The sequence below is a fragment of the Dendrobates tinctorius genome, unplaced genomic scaffold (genome assembly GCF_039654945.1).
Source record: "Dendrobates tinctorius isolate UK_male_01 unplaced genomic scaffold, ASM3965494v1 ptg000150l, whole genome shotgun sequence".
Taxonomy (NCBI): domain Eukaryota; kingdom Metazoa; phylum Chordata; class Amphibia; order Anura; family Dendrobatidae; genus Dendrobates; species Dendrobates tinctorius.
This window is the reverse complement of record NW_027361817.1, coordinates 12,094,289-12,116,743: the sequence shown is the minus strand read 5'-3', so window position 1 is coordinate 12,116,743 and position 22,455 is coordinate 12,094,289. Positions and strand designations below refer to the sequence as shown.

At 43.8% G+C, this 22,455-nt stretch overlaps 1 protein-coding gene across 4 annotated transcripts in view; it reads right to left on the bottom strand.

Annotated features, from left to right (window-relative positions):
* RFTN2 (raftlin family member 2) overlaps positions 1-22,455 on the bottom strand; it is a 208,054-nt gene that overhangs the window by 90,349 nt on the left and 95,250 nt on the right. For all 4 annotated transcript variants that reach the window (XM_073546706.1, XM_073546707.1, XM_073546709.1 and 1 more), the window contains one exon: positions 18,196-18,469. In XM_073546706.1, the coding sequence (XP_073402807.1) occupies positions 18,196-18,469 (274 nt within the window). The remainder of the gene's footprint in view (positions 1-18,195; positions 18,470-22,455) is intronic.

Here is a 22,455-nt window from a genome sequence, read left to right as displayed (position 1 = left end):
CACGCTGCGGATTCTGCTGCGGATCCGCAGCGGATTTGGCCCTGCGGAACCGCAGCAGAATCAGCTACGTTGTACAGTACCATTAAAATGAATGGAAAATGGAAACCGCAGTGCAGATGGTGCGGAATTTTCCGCACGCATTTGCTGCGGTTTCAAAACTGCAGAAAGAATTGACATGTCAATTCTTTCTGCAGATTCCGCTGCGGTTTGCCATCTGCTCCATTGTAGAGATGATAAACCGCAGGGCAAAACCACAGCCTAATCCGCAGATAAACCGCAGGTCTTCTGACCTGCGGATTTACCTGCGGATTTTACTAAATCAGACAAATCCGCAGACCATTCCGCAGCGTGTGCACACACCCTAAATGGTGGCTTGATTTGTCAGGCATTAAAGTCTGTGGGGATCTGAGTAAAACAGATGACACACTGAACACATACTATTTATGTCAGATTTCCATGCAACTTTGGTCTGATTTTAACAAATACATTGTTATGATTCAACCGATAAAAAAGTTCAGACAGTCTACCTGCTTCACTGAAAATAGCAAAGACAAAGCTAGCATGACATCAGAGAGAAAAATCAGTCCTGTTATGAATGAGTCACCGTAGGAGGCAAAAGCAGAAATACTAGCTAAGTCCAGAAAACCAGAGAAGTTGGCAGCTATCGGATTGCAGACCCCTGAACCTATCAACAACAACTAGCAGTAGCTGTGGGGGGTTCCTACGGTGCCCTAGACCCCTCGATCACAGCCGGAGAACTAAATAGCCTAAAGACAGAAAGGGAAATCTAAACTGCCCCAGAGCAGACCCCAAAGCAATAGGCAGCCCCCAACATATAATGACGGTGAAGCAAGATGAAAAAACACTCACACAGATAGAAAGATAGGCTGAGCAAATGATGGGGCCCAAGCTAACTAAATAGGAAAGGATAGAAAAGCTGCTGTCTGCAATCCGCCAAAACCCTATCAACACAAGAGCCAACTGACTGATAGGGAAAAAAGCCCTGAAGACGCTAGGCTTCAAAAGACTATATCAGTACTCAGGTATTTTCTGAAGACAGAGCAAAAAGGAATTCAGCTCACCCCAGCAGGGAATGGCAGAAATCCAGAAAAACAAGGCAAAACAAAACCAAAACACAAATGCAAAAATCAGAGCAAAAAACTTAGCTTTTGAGGAGCAGGAGTCAGACTGGTCTCCTAGAATCCCTCAGAGAGATCACCAGCAAGGCAGAAGGGCGTCGGCTGCCTTATATCCAGTCATCAATTCCAGTCACCCAGTCATCATCATGCTCAGGTGCTTGGTAATCAGCCTCACTACCTTCCTTCACCAGAAGAGGGAGTTCATCAGACCTCAATGGTGAAGGGGAAAATGAACTCACAACAGTACCTCCCCCTTGAGGAGGGGTCACCGAACCCTCATCCACGCCACCAGGGCAATCAGGGTTAGCCCGATGAAAGGCACGCACCAATCTTTTGGCATTAATATCAGAGGCAGAGACCCAGGAATTATCCTCCTGACCTAACCCTTCCACTTAACCAAATACTGGAGACTCCGTCTAGCCAGACGGGAATCCAGTATCTTCTCTACCTCATATTCCATGTTACCTTCAACCAATACAGGGTCCGGAGGTGCCACCCCAGGAACAACTGGTTCAACAAACCTCTTCCACAAGGACTTATGAAACACATTATGGATTTTAAATGTGACAGGAAGAGCCAAACGAAAAGAGACCAGATTAATAATATCCAAAATCTTGTAAGGTCCAATAAATCTAGGCTTAAACTTAGGAGAAGCCACCTTCATAGCGATATTTTTTGATGATAACCAAACCATATCACCAACCTTAAACTGGGGAACAATGGTCCTATGTCGGTTGGAAAACCGCTGGGCCTTTTCCTGGGAGAGAGATAACTTATCCACCACTTGGTCCCAGATCTGGTTCATTCTCTCCACCACAGTGTCAACACCTGGGCAGGCCGAAGGTTCCACCTGCCCTGAAGAAAATCGAGGATGAAACCCAAAGTTACAAAAAAAAGGTGACATCAACGTGGCAGACCTAGCTCTATTATTTAAAGCAAATTCGGCCAAGGGCAAAAATGAAACCCAATCATCCTGATCAGTGGAAATAAAACATCTCAAATACGACTCCAAGGTCTGGTTTGTTCTCTCCGTCTGCCCATTGGTCTGAGGGTGAAAAGCAGAGGAGAAGGACAACTGAATTCCCAGCTTGGAACAGAAAGTTCTCCAAAATCTAAACACAAACTGAACTCCTCTGTCAGATACAATGTTCTCAGGAATCCCGTGCAAGCGAACCACCTGTTGCAAAAACAGGGGCACCAGCTCAGAGGAACATGGCAACTTAGGGAGTGGTACAAGATGAACCATCTTAGAGAACCTATCACAAATCACCCAAATAACAGTCATTCTCTGAGAGACAGGCATATCAGAGATGAAATCCATTGAAATATGGGTCCATGGCCTCCTGGGGACCGGCAAAGGCATCAACAACCCACTAGAGCGAGAACAAGGTTTAGACCGGGAGCAAGTCCCACAGGACTGCACAAAATTCCTGACATCACGAGACAAGGCGGGCCACCAAAAAGACCGACTCACCAGATCTCTAGTACCAAAAATACCTGGATGACCAGCCAATGCAGAGCAATGAACTTCAGACATCACTATCTTCTTCCACTGGTCAGGAACATACAACTTTCCACTGGGACAACGCTCAGTTTTGTCCTCCTGGAACTCTTCCAGAGCACATCTCAAATCAGGCGAGATTGCAGAAAGAACTACCCGTTCACCTAAGATGGTAGCAGGCTTGGTCACCACAGGAGAATCAGCAAAGAAGCTCCTAGAGAGAGAGTCAGCCTTGACATTCTTAGTGCCAGGAAGAAAAGAGACCACAAAATCAAAACGTGTAAAAAACAAGGCCCACCTAGCCTGTCTAGGGTTCAAGCGTTTGGCCGACTCCAGGTAAATCAAATTCTTGTGGTCAGTGAGGACCACGACTTGATGTTTAGCTCCCTCCAACCAAAGTCTCCACTCCTCAAATGCCCATTTCATGGCTAACAGTTCCCGATTCCCCACATCATAGTTACGTTCAGATGGAGAGAACTTTTGGGAAAAGAAAGCACAGGGATTCATTTTAGATGTTACAGGATCCTTTTGGGACAAAACAGCTCCTGCACCAATCTCAGAAGCGTCCACCTCTACCTGGAACGGGAGTGAGACATCAGGTTGCCGCCAAACCGGGGCAGAAGTGAATCTTCACTTCAGCTCCTGAAAGGAAGAAACAGCCTCCGGAGACCAATTCAACACATCAGCACCCTTCTTAGTCAGATCAGTCAATGGCTTGGCAATACTAGAAAATTTTGCTATAAATTTCCGATAAAAATTAGCAAAACCCAAAAACTTCTGGAGGGCCTTCAAAGAAGTGGGCTGAACCCAATCATAAATGGCCTGTACCTTGGCCGGGTCCATTTCAATAGTTGACGGAGACAAAATAAATCCCAAAAATGAAATCTTCTGTACCCCAAAAAGGCATTTCGATCCTTTGACATACAGGGAATTCTCCCTCAAGATCCGGAACACAGTCCGAACATGTTCCACATGAGAATCCCAATCCTTGGAGAAGATCAAAATATCATCCAGATAGATAATCAAAAATGTATCCACAAAGTCTCGGAAAATGTCGTTCATGAAGCACTGGAAGAGAGAAGGGGCATTAGTGAGCCCAAAAGACATCACCAGGTACTCAAAATGTCCCTCCGGAGTATTAAACGCCATCTTCCATTCATCCCCATGCTTAATACGGATAAGATTATACGCCCCCCTGAGGTCAAGCTTGGTAAACCAGCAAGCACCTTTAACTCTGGAGAATAGATCCGAAATCAGGGGTAACGGATACTGATATTTAATAGTAATTTTGTTGAGGGCACGATAATCAATACAAGGCCTTAATGAACCATCCTTTTTGGCCACAAAAAAAAACCTGGCACCTAAGGGTGAAGAGGATGGTCTAATATGACCCTTCTCCAACGCCTCCTTAATATAGGATCTCATAGCCTCGTGCTTGGGTACAGATAAATTGAAGAGCCGACCCTTGGGAAATTTACATCCCAGGCTCAGTTCAATTGCACAGTCATAACTCCTATGAGGAGGCAAAGACGCAGACTCATTCTCACTAAATACATCGTAAAAGTCTGCCAAATAGTCAGGAACATCATGCGACTGAGGAGAGGTGGAAAAAAACAGAGCCTCAATAAGGGCACACCGACAACCCCAACTCACCACAGACACAGATTTCCAATCTAAAACTGGATTATGAATTTGCAACCAGGGAAACCCCAGAACAATGGTATCATGCAAATTATGCAACACCAAAAATCTCCAATTTTCTTGATGGTCTGGGGCGACCCGCATTACCACCTGGGTCCAAAACTGAGGTTTATTTTTCGCCAAAGGAGTAGCATCAATCCCCCTCAACGGGATAGGTGTCCGCAGAGGTGTCATCGGAAATCCACAACGTTTAGCAAAATCCAAGTCCATTAGGTTCAGGGCTGCTCCCAAATCCACAAAAGCCTTGGCGGAAAATGTGGACAGGGAGCAGATCAGAGTAATTGCCAGAAGAAACTTAGGTTGAACACCACCCACAGAAAACGTGTGTGCAAAACGTTTCTCTCGTTTAGGACAGACAGAAATAATATGCGAGGCATCTCCACAAAAAAACACCGCTTATTACGCCTTCTGAACTCCTGACGTTGCTCCCTGGACAAAACTCTATCACATTGCATAGGTTCAGACACTTGTTCAACAGATGGCAACACCTCTCGTGCAGTCCTGCGTTCACGTAAACGCCGATCAACCTGAATGGCTAATGACATAGAATCGTCAAGACCAGAGGGAACAGGAAATCCCACCATAGTATCTTTTACGGCTTCTGACAAACCCTTCCGAAAGAGAGCTGCCAAGGCATTATCATTGCAGGTAGTAAGGACCGCCCACTTTCGGAATTTTTGACAGTACAATTCTGCAGAATCTCGACCCTGGCTCAATGTCAACAGGGTCTTTTCAGCCTGATCAATAGCATTAGGTTCGTCATACAAGAACCCCAAGGCTTGAAAAAATGCGTTCACATTAGTCAGAATAGGATCATATGGTTTCAAAGAAAACGCCCAATCCTGGGGATCGCCACGCAGCAAAGAGATGACAATTTTAACCTGCTGCGCGGAGCTCCCTGACGAGTTAGGCTTCAAGGCAAAAAATAATTTACAATTATTTTTGAAATTCAAAAATTTAGACCGATCCCCAAAAAACACATCAGGAGTATCGATCTTTGGTTCAGCAGCATGTGAATGAGCAAGGTAGGCGGAAATTCCTCGCACTTCCGCAGCGAGCTGCTCCACACGATCAGACAATTGCTTTATCTCCATTGAGAGAGAAAAAAATTCCCCCTACGGCCTCAGAGATATAGAGGAAAAAATATACACACTTTTTTTTTTTTTTACAATTTTTCCTGCTATTGAGTACCCTAGGATCTGCGGTATGGCTGGTGATTCTGTTATGAATGAGTCACCGTAGGAGGCAAAAACAGAAATACTAGCTAAGTCCAGAAAACCAGAGAAGTTGGCAGCTATCGGATTGCAGACCCCTGAACCTATCAACAACAACTTGCAGTAGCCGTGGGGGGTTCCTACGGTGCCCTAGACCCCTCGATCACAGCCGGAGAACTAAATAGCCTAAAGACAGGAAGGGAAATCTAAACTTCCCCAGAGCAGACCCCAAAGCAATAGGCAGCCCCCAACATATAATGACGGTGAAGCAAGATGAAAAAACACTCACACAGATAGAAAGATAGGCTGAGCAAATGATGGGGCCCAAGCTAACTAAATAGGAAAGGATAGAAAAGCTGCTGTCTGCAATCCGCCAAAACCCTATCAACACAAGAGCCAACTGACTGATAAGGAAAAAAGCCCTGAAGACGCTAGGCTTCAAAAGACTATATCAGTACTCAGGTATTTTCTGAAGACAGAGCAAAAAGGAATTCAGCTCACCCCAGCAGGGAATGGCAGAAATCCAGAAAAACAAGGCAAAACAAAACCAAAACACAAATGCAAAAAGCAGAGCAAAAAATTTAGCTTTTGAGGAGCAGGAATCAGACTGGTCTCCTAGAATCCCTCAGAGAGATCACCAGCAAGGCAGAAGGGCGTCGGCTGCCTTATATACAAACATCAATTTCAGTCACCCAGTCATCATCATGCTCAGGTGCTTGGTAATCAGCCTCACTACCTTCCTTCACCAGAAGAGGGAGTTCATCAGACCTCAATGGTGAAGGGGAAAATGAACTCACAACACAGTCCATTTCCTTCAGATGATAACAATCATGCATGTGTGAATGTAGTCTATGAACTGCAGCTTGTTAGAGATGCTTAAAGAGGACTTATCATTTGCTCAAAAATTCATTTAAATCCCTTGCAAAATCCTGGCACTCCACTGACAGCTGTGTTTGGCAGCAACTGGGATGAGGGGTTGAAAGCTCAGTCCTTCAGACAAGACTCTGAAGAAACGCCCAGTTGGGCAGCAAAGCAGAGATTTCACATAATGAACTTAAGAATAAAATGTGAATGCAATGGCAGTATGCAGCACAAAGTGGAAAAGAGCAGCAGAATAGGGTGACCTCAGGGACATTTACAAAGTATTTAACTCAATTGTTTGGAGCAAGTGACATGTCCTTGTGTCAGCACTGACACAAAGATGTTAAAGCTGCTATGGGAAGCAATACAATCATCAGGCGCTATGTCTAATCATTAAAGATTAGGTCTGTGAGGCCTGGTTCTGTTGGGCTTCCCTGATTATAGTCTACAAGATTCAGTCACTTCATAGCAAAGATTTTTTTCTTGCTAAAAAGTGCATCTTGTAGTCTAAAAAATTACAGTATATGATAAAGGGTTAACCGGGCGTTACAAATTATCTTTGTACCCAACTTGGTTGCGGTGCTGTATTTATGTTATAAGCTTGGTTCTAGTTCAGTATCTAAGTAATGAGCTTTGGTTCTGGTGCTGCATTTATGTTTTAAACTTGGTTGTGGTACTCTATTTGTGCTATGAACTTTAAGATGCGGTTCCAGAAGCATGAATAAGAGCCTCAGGTATATTCTTCTATGAAACACTATGTAATGGACTAGTTGGTGGGACCACTGTGCCATGATCCGAGGAAAGCCTGGATGGGCGTGACTAGGTGCCTCACCAAGTCCTCGGATGCGTGCAGATGGTGATACCGCTATCCTAGGAGAAACGATGAAGGTGGGAGCAGGTGCTACACCAGGACTGACTTGGGGTGGATGCAGCTGACCCCCAAGGGACAGGAGGCAGGAATGGCCAGGGATGGTAGACTTGGCAAGCACTGGCAGACACGATGAATAGACAGGCAGATGTGCACAGTTGATGGACAAGCAGGCAGGAACGGCTGATAGACAAGCAGTCGGGCATGGCTGAAAGATAGGCAGGCTGGTACGACTGATAGACAGGCAGGAGGATACGGCTGATAGACAGGTAGGTGGGTATGGACGACAGACAGGCAGGCATACAGGAATGCGAGCACTGGGACCTGAGAACTAACAGGAGTGTTATGAACAAACTTACAATGTTGCACAGGCACCTCCCACCAGGTGGAGGTGCCTTATATAATGAGTGTCTCCCAGCCAATGGCTGGGGACACTTTAGAACAGCACGCACTGTCCCTTTAACAGAACACAACCGCGTGCATGCCCTAAGCACAGTGTCTGGGGATCTGCGCAGTGTGCGCACCCTCGGGCATTAGTAGTTGGAGCAGGATGTGCACGATGGCGGCAGAGGCAATGAGTGAGTCGGCATCTCTGCTGGGGGAGAGAGGCAGGAGGCAGAATCGCTGGCGGTAAACACTGCGGCATTTCAGAGAAAATATACTTCAAAAATAAATGGAGGCAAGAGAGACTAGACGGAGGCTGAAAGCAAATACACACATGTTCAAAATTGTTGGTACCCCTCGTTTAATGACAGAAAAACCCACAATGGTCACAGAAATAACTTGAATCTGGCAAAAGTAATAATAAATAAAAAATCTATGAAAAGGAAGAAATGAAAGTCAGACATTGCTTTTCAACCATGTTTCCACAGAATTAAAAAAAAAAATAAAACTCATGAAATAGGCCTTGACAGAAATGGTGGTACCCTTGAAAATAATGTGACAAAATGGACATTTTAAATCAAGGTGTGTCCACTAATTAGCATCACAGGTGTCTACAATATTGGAATCAGTGAGTGGGCCTGTATAGAGGGCTACAGATACTCACTGTGCTGTTTGGTGACATGGTGTGTATCACACTCAACATGGACCAGAGGAAGCAAAGGAAAGAGTTGTCTCAGGAAATTAGAATGAAAATTATAGACAAACATGTAAAAGGTAAAAGTTATAAGACCATCTCCAAGCAGCTTGATGTTCCTGTGACTACAGTTGCACATATTATTCAGAAATTTAAGCTCCATGGGACTGTAGCCAACCTCCCTGGACATGGCCACATGAGGAAAATTGATGACAAATCAAAAAGACAGATAATATGAATGGTAACAAAAGAGCCTAGAAAAACTTCTAAATAGGTGAACTTCAAGCTCAAGGAGCATCAGTGTCAGATTGCACCATCCATTGTTGTATGAGCCAAAGTGGACTTCATGGGAGACGACCAAGGAGGACACCTTTGTTGAAAAAATCATAAAAAAGCCAGACTTGAATTTGCCAAACTACATGTTGACAAGCCACAACGCTTCTGGGAGAATGTCCTATGGACAGATGAGACAAAAATGAAACTTTTTGGCAAGGCACATCAGCTCTATGTTCACAGGAGGAAAAATAAAGTATAAACATGTAGATGCAGCCAACAGCACACAGATTTCACAATAGGATGCACACTCCAAAGTCCCAGGACCCAGCAGGACCAACAGCTTAAGTATAAACATAAAAAATGACCAGGATAATCTGGGTGAAAAAAACTCCAATGTTTCTTTATTGTGCCATCAGTACGTCAGTACAACGTTTCGACCATAACGTGGTCTTTTTCAAGTACAAGTAAAAGGTACCTGAAAAAGACCACATTATGGTCGAAACATTGTACTGACGTATTGATGGCAGAATAAAGAAACTTTGGAGTTTTTTTCACCCGGATTGGATGATGGTCATTTTTTATGTTTAGGAAAAATAAAGTATATCAAGAAAAGAACACTGTCCCTACTGTGAAACATGGAGGAGGCTCTTATGTTCTAGGTCTGCTTTGCTGCATCTGGCACAGGGTGTCTAGAATCTGTGCAGAGTACAATGAAATCTCAAGACTATCAAGGGATTCTAGAGAGAAATGTGCTGCCCAGTGTCAGAAAGCTTGGTCTTAGTCGCAGGCCATGGGTCTTGCAACAGGATAATGACCCAAAACACACAGCTAAAAACACCCAAGAATGGCTAAGAGGAAAACACTGGACTATTCTGAAGTCGCCTTCTATGAGCCCTGACCTAAATCCTATTGAGCATCTTTGGAAAGAGCTGAAACTTGACGTCTGGAAAAGGCAACCTTCAAACACGAGACAGCTGGAGCAGTTTGCTCTAGAGGAGTGGGCCAAAATACCTGTTGAGAGGTGCAGAAGTCTCCATTGACAGCTACAGGAATCATTTGATTGCAATGATTGCCTCAAAAGGTTGTGCAACAAAATATTAAGGGTACCATCATTTCTGTCCAGACCTATTTCATGAGTTTTATTATTTTTTTAATTCTGTGGAAGCATGGTTGAAAAGCAATGCCTGACTTTCACTTGTTAATTTTCATAGATTTTTTATTTATTATTACTTTTGTCAGATTCAAGTTATTTCTGTAAAGATTGTGGGTTTTTCTGTCATTAAACGAGGGGTACCAACAATTCTGACCACGTGTGTGCTTTTCGCCTCCACCTGGTGAATGGGTGCCTATAGGCACTTTACAGCTTACATCGGGAAAAGAACTTGACAATGTGCACCTAGCCTAAGAAAACCTGAAAATATCAGTTTAGCTTCTTAAAAGGAACATGTCACCATGAAAACGCAATCCAATCTGAAGGCACCATGTCATAGAGCAGGGGGAGCAGAGCAGGTTGGCATATACATGTGAGAAAAGATTCAGCATAACTTGTGTTTTCATCATTTAATCCTTTGTTCATTGTGGTATTCTCTGTCCAGTGGGTGGTCCGATCAGTGACTGACAGCTCTTTTTGTATCCATACTTATACATAGAAAGCTGACAGTCACTGATAGGCAGAAAGAAGACAGTGATCAGTGGGGAACCTGAGATGTGAGTAAAAGTATTTTTTTAACCAATATTCAAATCTCCTGCTATCCCACTGCTCCTCATGTGGTCATCATCTTTCTGTTGTCGGGGAACCACATCTCCAGACTCTTCACAATAGACGAGCACTTCCGGCCACGTCTAGGCTAGAGTTCACTGTGAGCCATAAGGTTGACGATGACCTTATGATACAGAGTGAGATCCGGCCTGTATGCAGCCGGAAAACTCGGCCTATAGTGAAGATTCCGGACAGTGGGCGGCGTACAGGTAAGCGGTGAGGTATTAGGTTTTATTTTTTTTCCTAACATCCAACATAAGGAGTCATCCATAAGTCAGATGGTCGTAAGCCGGGGACTGCCTGTACTATAATATAATTAATATAACATAATTTGTGATATAAAATCATACACTAAATGTATTTTTTATCAGACACATATCTATTAAATAAAAGTGAGATGAAATCACATATTTAAGAGGAGCCATCTTTAGGAGTCAATTCAGCACCTTCCCTTCCTCTTTATTCTAACTTCTACTAATTATTATCTGCAGGAGGAGTTTGATCACGTCGACTTTAGCTAAGGCCTCATGCACACATTGAGTATTTTGGTCAGTTTTTTATCTCAGTATTTGAGTCAAAACCATGAGAGGGTGATAAATACAGAAGTGGTGATGTGTTTCCATTGTATTTTTCCTCTGATTATCCCACTTCTGGTTTTGGCTTACAAATACTGAAGTAAAATACTGCCCAAATACTGACCGTGTGACTGTGGCCTGAGACTGCATTTGTATCAGAGACATTACTATTTATTTTGATCACTGTGATAAAGTCTATCAAAGAGATCAAAATGAACCAATAGGAAAAATTTCTTATTGCTTCCGGGTGCCGGTCGGCAGATCTTGTGCGCCCTCCATTTTCTTCCTGTAAGAAGATGCCGGCGGCTGTGGAGCAGGACTGGGGGATGCAGGAGGGTCCAGGGACATCGGAGGTACCAGGGGAAAATCAGAGGACCCCGGAGGAGAGAGAAATTAAATGGGAAATCTGACCTTTTTTTTGTGGTCGCCGTTATTCCATTAGTAATGGGCATCGCAACACTCGGGTCGGTAAAAACCCACCCGAATCATGTTCCCTGGGGTCTCAGCTACCCCCGGAGAAATTCCGACTCTGAGGGGCACTATACACTTATTTCTCAGTGCCGTTAAACAGCGGCGCTGAGGCTTAAGTACCCTTAACTGTCGTCAATAAAAAGGTGTATTGGCGGTCGTTAAAGGGTTAATACATTCCTGTTCTGCAACTCTTGGACTGCATTCACAAAGGTGCGCTGTCGCTCTATTTGAATACAGCATCATTTTAGTACCAGAAAGAGGACTGAATCCTGTTATGTGGATAAAGAGACATCTAAGACAATGTGACCAAATCATCATTTCTTATTTTTTAAGTCAATTTTCTTTTTTTTTGTCTTGTGTTTTTCACTCACATATTTTTGCACCAAATTCATCAAATGGGGCATAGTCCGTGACTTGGATCAAAATCGTTCATGTCACAAAAATACACGGACATGTGAACAACCCCATAGATTATAATGGGCATGTGTTGTATCGTTGAAAGCACAGAGCACATACAATATGTGACTCATGGACATGTGAAGGAGGCCTTATAGCGGTGTGCTAATATAAAGGCATCATTCAGAGCAGTAAGTTAACATGATGTGCTTCCCCTTCTTTCTCCACAATGTGATATTCACTCACTTGTCCTTCTACATCATGATGCCTAAAATATTTTGGTTTTGGATGTGGTACAGAAGCTGTGAAAGGTACTGTAGGGATGTGGACTGTCTTACCCTGTTCCCGCCCTTGAAGACTCCAGACGCACTGTGTGAATACCGTTGTGCTTTTTTTATGTGAAAGTAGCGTGTGTCTAATGTAATGTATTATGGTAATGTATAGTATATAAAGTGTTAATGCATAATGTGAATATAGCATAGGGATAAGCTTAGGACTGCATAGAATATAACATAGGATATAGGACAGGTTAGCATGTAGATAGGAAATGGTTAAGGTTTGGTGTAGTCATGGTTAGAGGAGTTCAGGGTAAGCCAGTGGAGTGAGTTCAAGTTCAGGTGCGGTGGTTTGCTAGGGGCAAGATGTGTCGCTTGTTCTAAGCAGTGGGAGGTATTAATGGGATCCCGAGCGGTCGCTCCTGTCACGTCCGGAGGCTCCTGTACGGTCTGGCACAACGCATCCTCTGGGGAATATGGACAGGGACCTACATAGATGGAAGGTGATGGCTGGTCCCGGGTGCACTGCCAAGGTGGACGGGAAATCCCTGTGACTGATACAATCAGTGGGCTTGGGGGTGGTCCAGGATGAGCTACAGACAGGACTAAAGGGGAGTTGTGGTAAGAAGGAGGAAACTGATTTGCTGTACCCTATCCCACTTGCACCCACCTGATGAACTTGGACTGTTTAGTAAAGTTTGACTGTTTCAAAAAACCTGGTGTCCCATGCATTGTGTGCAGTGGCTCCTGAAGTCAGAAATCTGGAGGCAGCAGAGATCTGCGGCCTACAAGTGAGTGTGATGCACCCCACACATTACAGCACACTAGGACTGGGACACTCATTGTCTGTAAAGTGCCAGAGCGCAACCGGACAGCAACTTGGTCGTGACTACTGCTCTGCAGCACTTTGCAATACACATAAAAAAAAAACTTAATTTCGGAAACTGAGGCTTAAAGGGAATCTGTCACCTAATTTTTGGCCTATATGATGCGGCCACCGCCATCAAGGGCTTATCTACTGCATTCTGTAATGCTGTAGATAAGCCCCCGATGTAACCTGAAAGATAAGAAAAACGAGATAGATTATACTTACCCAGGGGCGGTCCGGGTCCAGTTCGGGTCCGATGGGTGTCATGATCCGGTCCAGCGCCTCCCATCTTCTATCGATGACGTCCTCTTCTTTGCTTCCAGTTGCGGCTCTGGCGCAGGCGCACTGCTCTGCCCTGTTGAGGGCAAAGCAGAGTACTGCAGTGCGCAGGCGCCGGACCTCTCTGACCTTTCCCGGCGTCTACGCACTGCAGTACACCTGTGCAGGAGCCGCAGCAGAAGTAAGAAGGGGATGTCATCGCTAGAAGATGGGTGGCGCCGGACCGGACCGCGACACCCGTTGGACTGGACCGGACCGGCCTCCCGGGTGAGTATAATCTAACTCGTTTTTCTTATCTTTCAGGTTACATAGGGGGCTTATCTACAGCATTACAGAATGCTGTAGATAAGCCCCTGATGGCGGTGGCAGCATCATATAGGCCAAAAATAGGTGACAGATTCCCTTTAAAGTTTATACAGTACTGTCGGTAAAAAGAAATGAAATGCCAGATTTGATATTTACAGTGCAGCTGCAAAAAGTTCTAAATTGATGAAGAATGATTGGTAATATTTTATTACAGCAAAACAGACTGAAGATAAGGCGTCTGTTGCAGGTAAAAAATATGGTATACATTTAGGCTTAATTCAGACATTATTATTATTTATTATTAGAGCGCCATTTATTCCACGGAGCTTTACATGTGAAAAGGGGTATACATAATAAAAATGACAAAAACCACAGAAAAAATTGCAATGCAAAAAAGTCCAAAAGTAATAATATTGTAGAAAAGTGCAAATCTTTATTAAAAAAACAGATAGGTAACAAACCTGTGTTAAAAAGTGACTCCTCTTGTCTGCAAAAGCAGCAGTGGAACAGTGAACAGTGATTAACTCAATAGTATCATCATAATTATGACAAAAACCCTTATAAGTAGCTTGAACATAGTGAAGTGCATAAGGCCATAACAGTGGCCGACAAACGGCCTTGGTCAGGTAAATGGACAGCACATTGTCTAAATAACAGGGATAATGCCAGGCTGATATCCACTAGTAGCAAACAACCAATATTATGGCCACATATGTAAATGATAGCTGATAAAACACATACCAGGGTTTAGAGGAACACCGCACACTGCCCACTGCTGGGCAAGCGGTGGGCAGTGTGCGGTGTTCCTCTAAACCCTGGTATGTGTTTTATTAGCTATCATTTACATACAGTGGGGAAAAAAAGTATTTAGTCAGTCAGCAATAGTGCAAATTCCACCACTTAAAAAGATGAGAGGCGTCTGTAATTTACATCATAGGTAGACCTCAACTATGGGAGACAAACTGAGAAAAAAAAATCCAGAAAATCACATTGTCTGTTTTTTTTTTCATTTTATTTGCATATTATGGTGGAAAATAAGTATTTGGTCAGAAACAAAATTTCATCTCAATACTTTGTGATATATCCTTTGTTGGCAATGACAGAGGTCAAACGTTTTCTGTAAGTCTTCACAAGGTTGCCACACACTGTTGTTGGTATGTTGGCCCATTCCTCCATGCAGATCTCCTCTAGAGCAGTGATGTTTTTGGCTTTTCGCTTGGCAACACGGACTTTCAACTCCCTCCAAAGGTTTTCTATAGGGTTGAGATCTGGAGACTGGCTAGGCCACTCCAGGACCTTGAAATGCTTCTTACAAAGCCACTCCTTCGTTGCCCTGGCGGTGTGCTTTGGATCATTGTCATGTTGAAAGACCCAGCCACGTTTCATCTTCAATGCTCTTGCTGATGGAAGGAGGTTTGCACTCAAAATCTCACGATACATGGCCCCATTCATTCTTTCATGTACTCGGATCAGTCGTCCTGGCCCCTTTGCAGAGAAACAGCCCCAAAGCATGATGTTTCCACCACCATGCTTTAGAGTAGGTATGGTGTTTGATGGATGCAACTCAGTATTCTTTTTCCTCCAAACACGACAAGTTGTGTTTCTACCAAACAGTTCCAGTTTGGTTTCATCAGACCATAGGACATTCTCCCAAAACTCCTCTGGATCATCCAAATGCTCTCTAGCAAACTTCAGACGGGCCCGGACATGTACAGGCTTAAGCAGTGGGACACGTCTGGCACTGCAGGATCTGAGTCCATGGTGGCGTAGTGTGTTACTTATGGTAGGCCTTGTTACATTGGTCCCAGCTCTCTGCAGTTCATTCACTAGGTCCCCCCGTGTGGTTCTGGGATTTTTGCTCACCGTTCTTGTGATCATTCTGACCCCACGGGGTGGGATTTTGCGTGGAGCACCAGATCGAGGGAGATTATCAGTGGTCTTGTATGTCTTCCATTTTCTAATTATTGCTCCCACAGTTGATTTCTTCACTCCAAGCTGGTTGGCTATTGCAGATTCAGTCTTCCCAGCCTGGTGCAGGGCTACAATTTTGCTTCTGGTGTCCTTTGACAGCTCTTTGGTCTTCACCATAGTGGAGTTTGGAGTCAGACTGTTTGAGGGTGTGCACAGGTGTCTTTTTATACTGATAACAAGTTTAAACAGGTGCCATTACGACAGGTAATGAGTGGAGGAAAGAGGAGACTCTTAAAGAAGAAGTTACAGGTCTGTGAGAGCCAGAAATCTTGATTGCTTGTTTCTGACCAAATACTTATTTTCCACCATAATATGCAAATAAAATGAAAAAAAAAACAGACAATGTGATTTTCTGGATTTTTTTTTCTCAGTTTGTCTCCCATAGTTGAGGTCTACCTATGATGTAAATTACAGACGCCTCTCATCTTTTTAAGTGGTGGAACTTGCACTATTGCTGACTGACTAAATACTTTTTTTCCCCACTGTATGTGGCCATAATATTGGTTGTTTGCTACTAGTGGATATCAGCTGGGGATTATCCCTGTTATTTAGACAATGTGCTGTCCATTTACCTGACCAAGGCCTTTTGTTGCCCCTGTTATGGCCTTATGCACTTTACTATGTTCAAGCTACATATAAGGGTTTTTGTCATAATTATGATGATACTATTGAGGTAATCACTGTTCCACTGCTGCTTTTGCAGACAACAGGTGTCACTTTTTGCCCATGTTTGTTACCTATCTGGTTTTCTAATAAAGATTTGCATTTTTCTACAATATTATTACTTTTGAACTTTTTTGCATTGCAATTTTTTCTGTGGTTTTTGTCTATTTATGTGCAGTATGTCCTACACTGTTCTAATAGTGTGCTGGAGGTATAATATTTCAATTATTTGTTTACAGTACTTCAAATATGACGCTATTTGTCCTCTCCAGTTCTCTGTGCTGTCATTTTTTCTTAATAATAAAAACGAGTAAAGTAATGTTAAACAATACATGTCACGACTGGTACAGGAGGAGGAGAGAGGACCCTGCCCATGAGGGCTCGCAATCTTCCAGGGATGGGTGAGGATACAGAAGGCGAGGGTAGAGCTGGTCGTGCAGTGGCTTGGTTGATCGGTGGTTACTGCAGGTTGTAGGCAAAGAGTTCCAGAGTAGAGGTGATGCGCTGGAGAAATCTTGTATGTGATTGTGGGAAGAGGAGATAAGAATGGAGTAGAGAAGATCTTGTGAGGATTGGAGGTTGTGTGTAGGTAAGTAGCGTGAGACAAGGTCAGAGATGTATGAAGGGAACAGGTTGTGGATAGCTTTGTATGCCATGGTTAGGGCTTTGAACTGGAGTCTTTGGGTAAAAGGGAGCGAGTGCAGGGATTGACAGAGGGGAGAGGCCAGGGAATAGAGGGTGGACAGGTGGATTGGTCGAGCAGCAGAGTTTAGAATAGGTTGGAGGGGTGCGACAATGTTAGAGGGGAGGCCACAGAGCTGGAGGTTGCAATAGTCAAGGCATGAGATGATGAGGGCATGGACTAGGGTTTTTGCAGATTCTTGGTTGAGGAATGTACGGATACGTGAAATATTTTTGAGTCGGCAGGAAGTGGAAAGTTCTTGGATATGTAGTTTGAAAGAGAGATCAGTGTCAAGGATTACCCCGAGGCAGCGAGCTTGTGGGACTGGGGAGAATGGGTAGCCATTTACTTTAATGGTTATGTCAGTTGGGGGAAACGAGTGAGATGGGGAAAGATGATGAATTCTGTTTTGTCCATATTAAGTTTTAGAAATCTAGCGGAGAAGAAGTATGAAATAGCAGACATTGTGAGATTCTGGTTAGTAGGGAGGTGATATCTGGTCTACAGATGTAGATATGTGTGTCATCAGCATAGAGGTGATACTGAAAGCCGTGAGATTGTATGAGCTGTCCGAGGCTGAAGGTGCAAATGGAGAAGAGCAGGGGCCCTAGGACATCTGTGATATTTCACGTATGCAAAAATAAGGTCTAATTGTCACTGATTTTGGATCCAAGTTTCATCAGTGTTTGGTCAGTATCAGTTTTTATCGTCAGTGATTTTCACATATCGAAAAAAAAAAAAAAATGCAAAGCTTCTCCAGCTCATTGCAATTTTAATCACGGACAGTTTACGGACTGCACACTAATGTCATCTGTGTTGGTAGTGATTTTCACGGACCCATAGACTTGGACTTGTGATACCGTTCCAAGAGTCAGATAAAAAGGCGACGTGTGTGTGATTTTTGGGCAGACCTCATGGTCTACAAAAAAAAAAACGTGAACGATTTCCATTGCCTATAGCATGTGTCCTATCTAAGAAAAACCACAGACAGAATACATATGTGATTCATGGACCAACAGTGATTTCAGCAAAACAAAAGCATAGGGTGTGATTTACAGAATTTATGAGAACTGCTATGTTTTTTACACTAGGACTACTTGCAGCTACTATGAGGCCAAAGTCACCGTGTAAGCAAAGTAGACCTAACCGCATCGAACTTGTACTTTGAAAAGATTTTGTTCTTGGCTGTTATCAATAGGGAGGCATTGAGAGGTCTGAAGGAAAACCTCAATACCTCAATGGTATGCTAATAAATTGCACAAATAATTGATATACTGATATATATAGTATAAATTATGTATTTGGAAAATACCTTGACATTTTCTTAATTTCGTTAATGTCCCTTCATCTGGGAATACAGATTCCTGGAAGCTTTCATTTCCCAAATTGATTTCTTCCTCTATTCCACTTTCAGAAGATTGCCCACTGATAGTTCCCTCAGTCCGTCTTTTATAAGAATCCTCATTCGAGTTTTTGCTGCTGTTTTGCTCCAGTTTTTGTACATCCGCTAGAGTATTGGTAGACTGATGAAAGTGCTTCATGATAAATCCAACAAACCTCATGCCTTTTCTGGATGCGTCATTCACCTGCATAAAAACATTATAGTAAAATACCAGAGTATCAAGCTCAGTTTGTACATGTACAGCAAATTATATAATTTTTTTACCTAATATTTAAACCACAGCCAGCCATTTGTGGGAGTACCATACTTTACTTTGAAATGCCAGCAGGAGACTCTGTGACTTGGATGACAAGCCTAATGCATGTCCATGGCAGCTTCTGCTTGCCTCAATCCCTTTGACTGACGGGTCTCTCCCTATGTGGGTGTTTGGGAAAAGAACTGTTGGAAGTGGGGAGTGGTGATGCCACTGTGGAACTGACATGAACTAGTCATCTAAGACATAGACAGTGTAAGGAGGAAGACCGGGCTGCGGGTGCCTGTGCAATGCTCAGTCCGGAACTGTTGAGGCTGTGTTCAGTGTTTCCGGGGGGGAAGAATGGGGAACCGCACAGGACCCAAGACCTAGGAAGAGGGAGAGTGGTGAGACAGGGGGGAGAGCAGGAGGAAGCACGGGAAAAGGTAGAAGGTTCCCGTCGGCAGAGAGGGAAAACAGGGGTGCACCGCTCTCTTGCAGAGAGGGAACATGTGGAGCCGAGCCCTGGCAGAGGTTACATGAGACCCCCCAAGAATCAGTGAGGACGCAGAACATCGAGCACCTGGCTAAACAGGGTGCAGTGCTCGCATTGGGAAGAGGGTGCCAGGTGCAGGATCGTAAGGTGTGTTCTCCCTCCTTGACAGGCGTGCAGCGGAGCACGCACCGGACAGAGACCTCTACAACACTTCTCACCTCAGCTTTACAGATTAAAGGACTAGGGGCTCAACGGGCAAAGCCAGTGACCGCCCGTTGCTGCCAGAAGCTAGATCGGTTGTTGGCGGGTTACACCTGAAGACGCAGTGCTGGCCGCTGCCGGTATTTCAACTCTCATTGGACCACATGCGATTGAGGAACAGATAAGTCATGATAAGTGAAGTTTAATAATAAAACTGTTCTGTTATACCATAATTCCACTGTTAATTATCTGTTACCTTCCTGCGAGGAGTTCATTATTGTTACAAATTAAATCGCACTGTTGTTAATCCTTGTTCTGCATTCCTTGCGTTACTGCATCCCTGTACCTGACTACAACAGCAAAGACAATAATGCAGCCATAGTTCGGGTAGCAGGAATTAGATGACAGGCGCCATTTAGATATTATTAAAACACCAAATTTATTCTATGACCTCAAATAAAAGTTGCATATCCATCAAAGACACATACAGTAACAGCAGTGAGGTTTTGGCGAGCAAAAGGCTTTGTTCAAGCAATGGCTTGAAAAAAATCTCTTGCTGGCAAAAATAGAATAGCAGATAACTCACTAATTCACTGGGTATGACCACTAGAATCTCCATCAAATACAAGATTGGGGCTCTGGAACTCCGAGAGCAGGGCTCTGTAACAATTCTTGTACAGAGCAAAGGTAAGCATGGTCTACCACCAATCCTTTTCAATGTCCTTGAGAATGCTGAATAAAACCGAGTGCTGAAATCGGCAGACCCATGGACAATGAATGGAGCAGAGGCTGAGCCTGTACACCTTAGCTCCATTCACAAAGGGGCGGCAGACACATGAACTCGAGATTGCTGGGTCTACTAGCATTTGGACGCCAAGTGATCAGCAATTATCCCCTGTCCTTTAGTTAGAGGATACCTTGTTTTATTGGGAACAATCCTTTAATGACAGTATATATAGTAGTATACCATAATTAGTATTAAAAAAATATTAGTATGGCATGGTTTTGTAGAATAAAGCACAACCACAAAATAAAAAATGTTCATATTTTGTGTAAAATATAAAGAAAACAAACATGCAATGATTTGGAAATCGCTTATTAATTAGTGAAAAAGGTATAATATATGGTCTTCAATAAATTTTACTTATCATAGAAGAAAGACCTAAAAATTACTATTTATTAGATATACATTAAAAGGATGAATCACATCCAAAAACAGACATACATACAAAGAAAACATAAAAATAGATAGAGACGGGAACAGGGAATTGCTACCCACACCCTAACCTATTAGCTATCCTGTTGCCTGCCTATCAGCGGAGGTTGGCACCCTAGAGGGATTTGGTAGTGGTGCCCCCGCTCCACGTTGGCTGTCCTAATTAGCCCTAAATGACCCTAGACATATAGAGAAACATATAATTGTATGTAGACCCAAGTAAAATAAACCGAACCAACTCGTTCTTCGGACAAACACATTAGTAATTTGGTAAAAATGTGTCCAAGTGGATGACAATTAGTCAAAAAAAGTATCAAATCAAAGGAATACAAGGACTTTATACTCACTGTGTGTTTATTTACAATACAAGTATAGGATTAGTAATGGATAGGTCAAACATATATACGAAATGGCTGACAGCACTCTCAGGATCGAAGAGATGCACGCTCACCGTCCAAAGACCCAGTTGGACATCAGAAATCCCAGAAAAATGAAGAGGAGCAGCATCAAATCCAGGTGAAAAATATATAGAAATTTATTGAGCCATGAAAAGATGCAACGTTTCGACCATCAGATGGTCTTTTTCAAGCATGCTTGAAAAAAGACCATCTGATGGTCGAAACGTCGCATCTTTTCATGGCTCAAAAAATTTCTATATATTTTTTCACCTGGATTGGATGCTGCTCCTCTTCATTTTTCTAGTAATGGATAGGTGTCTTATAGCCGCCTCTCCATTACGAAGCCGTGGGCTTGATGTCACTGGGCAATACAAACATGACATCAACCCCACAAATATGAACCCCACTTGCCACTGACACAGAGCAAGTGGGAAGAGATGGCCAAAGCGCTTGAACTGGTGCATCCAATAGATGAGCTTTTTCTGGGTGGCTGCAGGCTACTATTTTTAGGCTGGAGGGACAATATCCATGGCCGCTTACCAGCCTGATAATGCCAGCCTCCAGCTGTCTGCTTTAGCTTGGCTGGTTGTCAAAAATGGGGGAAACCCCACACCGTTTATTTTAATTGTTTATTTAAATGAATTTGAAAAACGGCGTGGGGACCCCTCTGTTCCTAATAACCAGCTTTGCTAAAGCTGACAGCTGAAGGTTGCAGCCCGCAGCTGTCAGTTCTGAATGGCTGGATATAAAAAATACAGGGAAACACAAGCCATTTTTTTAACTCTTTTTTTTTTTTTTTTTTTTTTTTTTTAGAGTGCAGGCGCTGGCCGATGAATACTCGCATCAACCGCGCCTGCTCTCAAGGCATCAGGCGTAGGCTGATGGGAGCAGTAGTCCTATCAGCCAACAGTAGTGACCAGAAACAAACTCTTTACCTCCCATCACTGTTACGGGGCTGGCGGAACACACCAAATAATAGATAAGGTGTTCGCAGCCCAGGGCCCACCGTGCAGAGGTGACCAACTGCAGCTAGAACAATGGGGAGAAGGCGTGTAGGAGATAACCAGACACCGGTGGAAAAGTACTAACCCGGTGCAAACAGGCACGAACCTCGTTACTTCACGAGGAGTGTACCAGCCGGCGAACAACCGCAACCTGTTAGTATGAACCACCGCTTAGTACGGGTGCACTGTCCGCCCTGACGGACGCCACTATCCAGCCTACCAACTAAGCTGGAAAGCGCTCCTAAAGTGCATGGCGTTACTTAGGCGGACGCTGCAGTAGCAGTGGTCCAGAAGGCCTATACTGGCAGAAGCCCAACTCGTAAGAGGCAAACGATGAGGAACACTGCGGCGCTATGCAGTGTCAGAGCTGCTGTGCTGACTCCAATTCCTATCCCTAACACATGCGTAATATCAAAGGAGGGGGGAATTATAATGCATCAGTCACCAGGCTCATTCATCCATCATCACATATACACTTAGTACTATAGCCTCAGAGTCTATCATAGCGCATGGTGGGGCGGCCATGCAAACCTTTTATAGCCGTGCCCTTCCGGGACCTTCCTGATTCTCCTGATGGACCAATCATCACTGAAGAAGGACCTGAGCATGTGACTCTCGATCCC